The sequence below is a fragment of the Puntigrus tetrazona genome, chromosome 5 (genome assembly GCF_018831695.1).
Source record: "Puntigrus tetrazona isolate hp1 chromosome 5, ASM1883169v1, whole genome shotgun sequence".
Classification (NCBI taxonomy): Eukaryota; Metazoa; Chordata; class Actinopteri; order Cypriniformes; family Cyprinidae; genus Puntigrus; species Puntigrus tetrazona.
In genome coordinates this window covers 5,983,137-5,993,722 of record NC_056703.1, presented here as the reverse complement: position 1 = coordinate 5,993,722, position 10,586 = coordinate 5,983,137, and the positions used below count along the sequence as shown (strand labels likewise).

Sequence of the window (10,586 nt, the reverse complement as noted above, 5' to 3'; positions counted from 1 at the left end):
AAGTCTTGTCACATTTTTTGTTTTCGAATTTAAACTTATACATATAAGGGATTAAAAAGGAAACGGTTTTAAATGTGTTTCTCTGTGTGTCAGGTCCTGTTTCCTGTTTAATCCCAGCGCCTGGCTGATGTTCTTTGATGCATTTAAAATGAACCTAAAGATATCAAAAACTCTTTCTCTGCACATCGACAAAAACATGTTCACTTGCCTTTTTTTTTCGATTTCTCATCCCTTCCTCTGCAGTTGCGCAGAAAACCTATTCGCTTATTAGAATTATTAATTATTTAACCACAAATATAAATTGCATGAATTATTAAAATATATCAAACCTACTATGGTCACGTAGCATACTTTTTCGATAAATAATTAAGCGGCGATAATTCATAATTAATAAAGATGAATAATATTATTACTCGATTCTAGACACCGCCACCATTGCTAATTTTTCATTCATTTTCTCAAAAAAACTAAATTAAAAAGCAAGATAACCTTGCGTTGCCATTACAAAAAAAAAAGACAAATTAACAAATTATTATTATTATTATTAAGGATAAGGACCATATACATGAACAGTTCAGAGATACATTCAGGAGACCATTATTAAATTAATATGCATTTATATCTCCATTTCATGACACCCGCACGCTTTGTTTTCGAAAGATGGATATGTTTTATCTCCCATTGCTTAACATAGCAGACCTCTGACCTTTTTTTTAAGAAATGACGTGTGTACCTCAGACTCATTTCGCCGGGAAATCGGGTTTGTGCTTCGCTGCGCAAACGTACATGGATATTAATCAAACCCCAAAGATGACGGCAGCTCCCATACCTTCTTATGATTTTTGGCTTGTTCCTCCACATACTTCTGGACTTCCTTGATGAGCTCTTGAAGCTTGCGGACCAGCTCCATGTGACACGCCGCCAGCTTTTCGGTGGACTGTTTAAACACATCCCACACCGGCGCGAACGTCCTGTGGAACAAATGGCCGTTTCATTTTCTCCTCTAGGCATAACACTCCACTCACATTGTACAAATAAAAGGGAAAATGCGTTAAACATGATTTGTGATTTAACACCAAGGTGTGTTTATTCTCTCGATATCAGATTTATCCTCCGGTCCTGCTGTTTTTAATGGAACGGCTCTGTGCTAGGTTTAATGACACTATAATGTCCGTACTGACAATATGATATGTGAGGGGGGTGAGAAATTCGTGTTCTGTGGAATAAAGCGCCGCAGGCCAGTAAAACGCTGCGTCTAGCATATTTAGCAAACAGTTATTGCACAAACCACGGCTATTTCAGGACCGTGATGGCAATAACAACCGAGTTAATTGCTTTCTTCCTGCAGATCTTTTTGATCTGGTCTCGCGTTAGCAGGGAAAGTACGGCGAGTCTGCCAGGGTAAAGTTTATATAGAGTGAGGGTTCAGAAAAGTTCCCGGCAGGTAAGTGAACGGCCGTGGGTATTCATTTTGTGTCCTGAGCTTGGGCTTCGTGGACAAAGCCTGAGGGACGTTCAAATGATGTGGGTTTTCCAGCTCATTATAAATGCATTATTGAAATGATGTTCGTAATGAACCCACTGGGTTTGTGAACCCTTATGAATAAAACAGAAGTAGGTCACTACACTTAAATCAAAAAACGATATGAACTAATAATATACATATATACATTAAACAAAAAAACAAAACAAAAAAAAAACAAACAAAAAACTTAAATCTATTTTTTAATTGAAATGAAGCTATGTTTGGAAAAGAAACTTAATAAAATTAAATACTACTAAAAACTGTTACCAAAAAAAAGAAGAAAAAAAAAAAGACAAATGTCCATTACAGATAAATATACACTAATAAAAATTAAACATCTCCAATTTTTTTTTCTTATAAATACATTGAAATTATTTGTTGCTGGTAAATATTCCTTTAAAAATGTTTTATTATTTTTATTAGCTTTGAAATGTATTGTATTAAGTAATATATTTCCGTCACAGGTCCTTCAAGTGAAAACAAACGTTTATTTTGACTGGTTGCTGTGAAGACCTTTTGTGTTTCTGCATGTATAAAAAAAAAAAAAAAAAAAAAAAAAAAAAAAAAAAAAAAAAAAATATATATATATATATATATATAAAAGTTTCTTTTCCAAACATAGCTTCATTTCAATTAAAAAATAGATTTAAGTTTTAGTTAAATATACAACTAAAAAAATAAATAAATTGGAGTTTTTGTTTTTAATGAATTAATGGAAAACATAGATTTGGGGGAAAAAATAAATAAAACTAAATTACAGAAAGGCCTTAAATAGGGTCACGGGGCCATAAAATATTTTTGTTACTTTTAATAAATTGCTATTAAATTGTGTATGTTTCATGATTTTAATTATTTAGACATGCAATTTTTAACCAATAATACAGAGTTTAGAAAAAGTAATTAAAATTATATTATATATATAAAAACTTTCATATGGCCCTACATAGAGTCTTACCCGAGCTGAGAGCAGTTGCTAGCAGTCTTGGCCAGTTTGGTCATTGATCTTGAATACGCCTCCTCTATGGTGGCTCTGTGACGGAAGAGGAGAAAACCGTATGCGAGTCATCAACGAAACCCAAGTAAAGCCAGGCCGTTTAATGCTGATTAACATTCAGAATAAAAAACAATCCCTTATATAACATTTTGATTTTACTCTCACAAACATTTACACATACTTGCAAGCAACAGTAAAAAAAAGTTTTTTAAAAAATGGGGGAAAACATATTTAGATGCAAGTTACGCAAACAACACTGATACATGTCCAAACAGGCATATGAGTTATATTACAAAACTAAAAAGATTTTGACACTTCCGGAAGGAAGGCAGTGAAACATGTGAAAAATGTAGTACCATTAAAAAAAAATTATTTTAAAGTAAAAGATATCTGAGAGAAGCCTGTGCGGTTTTGGTCGCTATTTAACCCCCAAATTGTTACTTCTGTGATAGTTCGGTGGATTTAATTATTATTATAAAAATGAAAAAAAAAAGAAAGTAAAAGTAACAACTAAAAGCGTGTCCAAAAATTTGATTTGACAGTCACTTGCTCAGAGTCGCTTGAAAATCTACTGCTATGTTCTTCTTTTTCTGTCAAGAGAGAAAGATCTATTAAAAAAAAAAAAACTATTTTGTGCCCAGAAGAGGGAGACAGACACGCTCCATTTGTGGCCAAACCACTCATCAAAACCTTACAATCAACAGCCAAAAGAGCATGAATCAAGACTGAGAGCTTGTTAAAACGGCTCACTGCTAAAGCAGGTGCAGGGTGTAATGGATGGAGAGGCTTCAGAAGGGCTTCGGCGGCATTCCCCCGAAAAACGCTGGAAGGTTTTAAGAGAGAAGTTTTCAGGAACAGCTGAGCTCCCTCGACGGACGACTCGAGCGAGAAAGATCCAGAACCGTGTGTTTTTAGAGCAAGATCATCTCAAAAAGCCTCACTGACATCTCGGTTTCTGCTTTTCAGTCTCCAGAGATTCAGAACAAGCATCTTGCAGATTTTCAGATAATGCTTCTCACTCATATACAGTTTCATTTATATTAGTTTTTTAATTTTACTAATTTAGTCGTGTGGTTTGTCATTTTTATTAGTGCATATTTATCTGTAATTTTTTTTTTTTGTTACAATTTTTAGTAGTATTTAATTAAGCTTCTTTTCCAAACATAGCTTCATTTCAATTTAAAAAAATCCATTTAAGTTTTAGTTATCAAACAACGCCGCTTACATACGGTTTCAGGAAGGAAGACAGGCCGTCGCGAACACTTCATCTACTTAAAAACAAGAAGAAGAACAGCTAAAAACAAGCGCGTGACCGTTTTACCTTTCTCTGATGAAGTCTGACAGCTCCTTGCTGGATATCTGGCCATGCTTCATGTTGTGGTACAGTACATCAAATCCACTGTTTTTATCGCCCTGCCAAAGAAAGCGCAAATTAATTTAAAAAAAGCAAGGTCTCCATTAAGAATGGCAAGCGTCGGATAGGTTACCACTTTCGGTTTCTCAACAATCATTGCCGTCATGGTGTGAATGGCGTCTAGCTGGCTCTTTAAAGCGGACTGGTCCACCATGTTCATCCGTGACATGCTTTCGCTTTTTTCCCCCCGTAAGTCAGTGGTCTGAATTGTGTAAGGGGTTTCACGGTAACCACGGTTGCGATGCGACAAGTGTCCGGTATCAGCATTTTAAAAATGCAAGCGTTAAACTAATGCATAATTGAGATCTGAAAAGAAGCCCGACGCCTGCTCTAACTAACAGAGAGACAGAAACGCTTATTTTATTGCCAGCTATGCATATAGACACCTGCTTTATGTACATGCATTTTTTCAGGGTCATCAAATTTTGGCTTACGGCTAATGGATACAAATAGTTTCAAATATTTTGTTTGAATATTTGCTTGGTACTTCTATGTCATTTTTTGGGTGGCAAGATGTGATTGAAATTTAATGTGCGTGTCGGGCATTGCATATTAATATTAAAAATAACAAGGCTGTGTTTGCTCAGCACATCTGCTCTGACTGACTATAAATACAGCTGTCAAGCATGCCAGCGTGATGTAATCAATCATGTGCTCTCCGAGGCAAATCATTTACAGTTAATAAATCAGATTAATGAACCAAACCAAAACAAGCTAAATTGTAAAAAAAATTTTTTTTTTGCATTTCTCAAAAGCCAACTGTAAAAATACAGAAGGCACACCACAAGAGTTCAACTAGTGATTCACAGAGAAGCACAACAACAACAAAAAAATCCATCCGTAATCGTTGTAGTCATGCACAAGCACTTAAAAGCTGCATTTATTTGCTTTAAAAAGACAGTAAACAAAGTCAGAATCATGTAAAGTGTCATTTATTTCTGTGAAGGAAAGCGATAATAAAAAGCAATCATTTGATGGAACTGTAATTTTAATTTTAATGTTTTTATTAATTTTCAAGTTCTATTTGAAATAGAAATGTAACTTTAAAAATATCTGTACTGACACTTTATTCTTGCTGATTAATATATATATATATATATATATATATATATATATATATATATTTATTTATTTTTTTATATTTTAATATATTATATATATATATATATATATATATATATATATGCTTCTTTAAAGTTACATTTCTATTTCAAATAGACGCTATTTTTTTACTTGAAAATTAATAAAAGCATTCATATTTTTAAAATATTATTAAACTATTATATTATTAAATATATATATATATATATATATATATATTTTTTTTTTTTTTTTCATTACTCAGCTAAAACCTTTCAAAAGGTAGCACACATTAATGGAAACCATTCATGCCAGCTTTATTAATGTTTTTTAGGATGTCATTACAGAACGTAAAATACGGGTATTCCTGAGAAAAGCGTGTTAAATTGATACGATCACTTCCTACGCATAAATACGTAAACATTAGACTACTATGAGGAAGGATGGTGCGCCGCTCTCATGTTTATAGTTCGTAACTTCCACATCAGCTTTTGTGGACACCGCAAATATCATGACAGTGTTTCCTGTAGAGCAGAGCCGGCCGAGATCTGTGTGAGATTGCGAGACCGTGTGTGTTGAAAGAACCGCCACAGGAAAACCAAGCGCTACAGAAACGACAGAGGAATGCAGTGATATTAAAAAATACAATAGGAAAACAACAACAAACTCAGGAAAATGCTTTGGGCGTCTACTTATTGAATACCAGCGCACCAAAATACCAGTTTGTGCTGTACTTCAAACACGATGCAGTGATAGACTGCGAACAGCATTTTAATTCCACTTTACTTTATTCCGTCCCAGCCATTTCCCTCTTTTACACTCGTGCCGGGATGCTACAGCGAGACGTTTAGCAACAAACAACCAGTCAGCCGCTTCAATGTCACGGGGAAACGTTCACATTTACTCTCTAAAACAAACGACACGGCCAAAAGTACGTCAGATATCTGTGCCCCGCTGTAAAACCATGACCGCGAGCGAAAGAGAAGTACGATGAACCAGACAGGCAGCGGTTGAGGAACCAAACGTGCGCCTTCCCGTGTGTTTGTGTTTCTGTTGAGGGGGTTTCGACCTCAATGCGGCTCAGGTCAGACCAAACGGAGTTCGTATTTAAAGCCGGCACACGCGTGTTTAAGTTGAATGTGTGTGTATGCACTTGTTCGTGCAGCTGGAGAATATTCCCAGTATTCTCTATTCTGCATGCAAAGACCCTGATTGCATGCAAACTCACACACACACACACACACACACACACACACACACACACAGTTTACTCAGCTATCAAAATGAGGGCATTCCATCGATTTCTAGTTTTATATACAGCTCGCTATAAATACGATAGCATTACCCACACCCTAAACCTAACAGAAATCCTTTTGCATCTTCAGAATTTAGATTATTTTTTTTGTTTATTTTTAATAAACATTTTTCTCAAGTCAGGAAGCCCCCAAAAGAGGTTGTCAGATTCAGCTGGGTACAATTTTGACCTCGGAAATATGGTAAATTATGTACATATGTACACACACACCCACACACACACACACACACACACACTCTCTTTTCTTGGAAGCTCAAATCAAGAACGCCTACTTGGAAATGTTGTTACATTAAAACTCCACCTTTATAAATGTACTCTCTTCATCGTCTTCTTATAACATCATAATTTTTTTTATTACATGTAAAGGGAGTGATACTGAGAGACAACAAAGATGTCTTTTTATAATAGCAAAATATGTTGTTGTTTAAAAACAATATCTAAATTACACACGTTTAAAAATATCATTACACCTCTTTTGATATTCTCTTATATACATTTATTTAGCTATTTTATATTTTTATTCATTTATTTTTTTTAAACGCATAATCAAACCAAAAATACAATAATTTTTTTTTTTAATATATATCATTTGCACAAACTAGGCACCATCTCAGAGTGCTGCGATCTGTCCCCCCAAATACTATAGCTTTAAATGTTTTCGCTTTTTTTCACAAATGTGTCCTCGCAAATGAGATAAAAAAAAAAAAAAAAAAAAAAAACACACACAGTCAAAAGTCAACTGCCTGCTTTTTAATGCATGGTTTAGTCCACAGCCATCTGCCAAAATATAACCCAGGAAGGTTTAATAAACATTACAAAGCATGCTAAAATTGGCATAGCCTTGCTTCTCATTTGAATCGTTTCGACAGAGCACAGAGATCTGAATTAGTATGCATTACGTGCATCTTGAGTGATGAAGACGAGAAAAAAAATCATTTTCCTAACAGAGCGACAGTTTCTTTAAACACTCTAATATGTTATAAGAATATATAAATCATATCTAACATCACCTGATATAATCAAGATAGTCTTTCATAAATACTTGGAACAAAATATAACAATTAATAAATATCACAATGCCATTTTTAAAGCATAAATGCCCAGTTGCGCCTCTTAAAAATTAAATGCATAGCCTAAACGCGGGGCGAACGTAAATGAACATTTTGTGAATATTTCACTGAAAACGCTGCCATTCTGAGAGCAAACGCATGTACGGTAAATCATCAATGAGCAGAGCAAAACATCCCAACAGTGTCAAAGTTCAGCTGAATCCCTTTTTCCCCAGCTCCGAGTCCCTCACATGACCTTCTGACCTGCCCCTGTTTAAGCAGGCTGATACGCTCCTGTGTTCAGACATCTGTCCTACAGACACACAGCGCTGTGGATCTACAGAAACGCACCGCATTCGGATGCACCGAGAGACAAAGACGCCCGGCGACACAATATTTGCCACAAAGGGAGTGTATTAAAATGCATTTTCCATTGACCGTTTAATATCCTGTCCTGCAAGAAGAAGCCGTTTAGCACAGTTGCAGGGGTTTAACAGGACACTGTTAAAAAACGTCAGCGGTGCAACCTTAGTTTTACGAAAAAACAAGGACGTTAATCAATCATTTCTTTCGTGAACGCGCATTAAAGACACGGAAGAGACCAAATCGGTCTTCTCCGCACACAAAAAGTACTCTTTTGTAGCTTCGTAAGATTACGGTTGCACCACCGATGTCACATGGACTATTTTTACAAAGCGTTTCAGTTGCGTTGCAGTCCAGGCAGGTTCAGAAAGCTCAGATTTCATCCAAAGTATCTTAATTTGTGTTCTGAAGAAGGTCCGTTACGGAAAGGCACGAGGATGAGTGATTAATGACACAATTTTCATACGTTTTTAAATTTTTTTTTACCCTGTAATTTTCAATCAGAACTAAATCAAATGCAAGAGCGTAAGTCTGCTTGAGCCCGATTCTAATCTGCAGTCAAAACCGACTGGATTTTTGTTTGTTTTTTGGATAATCTGTTACAAGCGCGTCGCTGCATGCCACGAACACCGCCAAATTGCTCGCGAGTGGCTCAAAAGTGTCTGCGAAATGAATAAATGTTATCGGAAAATGTAAACGATCGACGCAAATGACTGGCACGCCCACGCGTTCGAAAACCAATCGAGCTCCCGTCGACACAGACACCTAGAAACCAACACGAAACACATCTGCAGTGCGACTCAACCAGACGCACATTTCCGTAAGCAGGTGTCTTCTGACCGTAACGAGCCTGAACGTCCGCCGACAAAACCGAGAGCGTGACGTATCAGCGAAGGCCGAAAGCTCTCGTGGCGGTTCACACGCTGCTGCTGCTGCAGCAGAAGAGGAAACCTGTGGTTAGATGTGTTTGACTGCAGGAAACAAGACTTAGAGGTTTCCTTCGAGCTCCCCTTTGTTGTGGGAGGCTTAGGGAAAGCCGTCGCACCTGCGGAGATTGATTTCGAGAGATTTTGAAGCACGGGCAGATAAATATCGAGAATACTTTGACAGTCCGACCCTTCCCTGCGTTACTTTCTTGACGGCTTCTCTGAAGAAGCTGCGTGCGGGGTATGTTTGTGTGCACGCCTGTGCCCTGCATCACAAGCACGCAGCCGATCATAGGCGTCCCTGTTTTCCCCGGGCCCTCGACACAAAGACCTGATTGAGGACAAGCAAGCTCCGCGATCCCTCATCTCCCTTCATCTCCCCCCCCATCTCCTGTTTTGACGGACACGGCATCCAAATGCGCTCTTTTTCTCACCCCCTGCTCAGTTCGGGTGCCGTTTAATGGTTAAACCGTGCTCATATATGGCACATGACTACAGAGGAATCTTCAGGGATGCTTTACCACTGTGTCAGGCTTTTTTTTGGCTCGCTTCGGTGTTGAATGAACATTAGCGACCGCAAAAACTGTTGTAGCACAATGAGGAAACAGTCATTATATAAAAAAAACACTGGAATCCTGGTAAGGATAAAGATGCACTGTGCATGATCACACCTGAATGAGCACGCCTTTATTTCACTTAAAGTGACAATGCACTTAAAAAAAGGTAAAGTCCATTATAATGTACTCACTCTTTGCTTTACACAAAAGAAAATACTTTAAAGAATGACGGTAACCAAACCTTTTTGGTGTCCAATGGCTTCCGTTGCATGGACATTCGTTCGCCACAGCAGATGAAAAAAGTCATATAATTTTTTAAATGACATGAGAATGAGTAAATTATGACAATGCAATTTTTTGGGTGACTATACCTTTAGCATCACGTTTGGCCTTTTATTAAAACGAAGTCACACAGGTTTGGAAAGACATGGGGGGGTGAATAAGTGATGATAGATTTTTTTTGGGTGATGTGTCTCTTTAAGAAGCAACTATGTCTAGTAAGGAGGTATGTTTTGAGGTAACAACTGAGAATAAAACGACAAACACGAACAAGAAATCAAACTTTGAACAGCTCAAGCACTCGAACACCACGACAGTGCTAACCATAAACAAAGTAATTATTTTTTTTTAAAGAAGGGGTAATTATTAGATGGCTCGCATGTGAATCATCACACAATCATATATCTGTATAATAAAAAAAACTTTACTAGACATTCCGGCCTCCGGGTTTAACTTCATTACGGAAGAACAGCGTTATGAGTGACAGCCGCAACATCCAATCATGTTGCAGAACAGGATCGTTAACATTCCAAGACGTCGATCGACAGCCAATCGGGTTAAACGGAGGTGGAACGTAGTTGGCCGTCCGTGTCAGATGGATGTAATGAGGCCCAATCCCCGGTCTGGCTGGACGGCATTCTCCGAGAAAAGCGAGGGGGGCAACAGGCCGGTAGGCTCTCGCGCTCGCCTCGACCGTGTTTTACCGGTACTACCCAACAACGGCCGGCGCCAATCAAAACATTAACAACAGCCGCAGGACTCGAGCACATCGTACCGATTTAAAGAATGACAGACGAGCAGAGCGGAGCTGTCTTTAACCCGCACAGCCATAAAAAGAGCAATAAGCAACCTACCCAGAAATTTTCCAGGAAATAGGGCGTTATCATCTTGCCGTCCTCCCTTCTTCTCTTCACTTCTCTTAATTTGAATTGCCTCAGTTGGCACGTTTAATCCGCCGTCCTCCCCCCGATGTTGTTGTGTCTGGTGGTTTTTCTCTTTTTTTCCTGCTCTTCTGCTGGGTTTTCCTCCCTCTGAACACGACTCCACCTCCTCGCTCGCTTTTTCGCCCCCTCTGCTCGCTCGG

At 37.8% G+C, this 10,586-nt stretch overlaps 1 protein-coding gene across 8 annotated transcripts in view; it reads right to left on the bottom strand.

Moving 5' to 3' along the window:
• Positions 1-10,575, bottom strand: part of fcho2 (FCH and mu domain containing endocytic adaptor 2) — a 36,693-nt gene extending 26,118 nt beyond the window's left edge. For 5 of the 8 annotated variants that reach the window (XM_043240410.1, XM_043240413.1, XM_043240411.1 and 2 more), the window contains exons 1-4: positions 10,357-10,575; positions 3,841-3,932; positions 2,481-2,555; positions 830-971 (exon numbers count right to left, since the gene is read on the bottom strand). In XM_043240410.1, coding sequence (XP_043096345.1) covers positions 830-971; positions 2,481-2,555; positions 3,841-3,932; positions 10,357-10,389 — 342 coding nt within the window. In that variant the 5' untranslated portion in view covers positions 10,390-10,575. The remainder of the gene's footprint in view (positions 1-829; positions 972-2,480; positions 2,556-3,840; positions 3,933-10,356) is intronic. The other 3 variants (XM_043240416.1, XM_043240417.1, XM_043240412.1) reach the window with 2 other exon arrangements.
• Between the last annotated feature and the right edge of the window lie 11 nt (positions 10,576-10,586).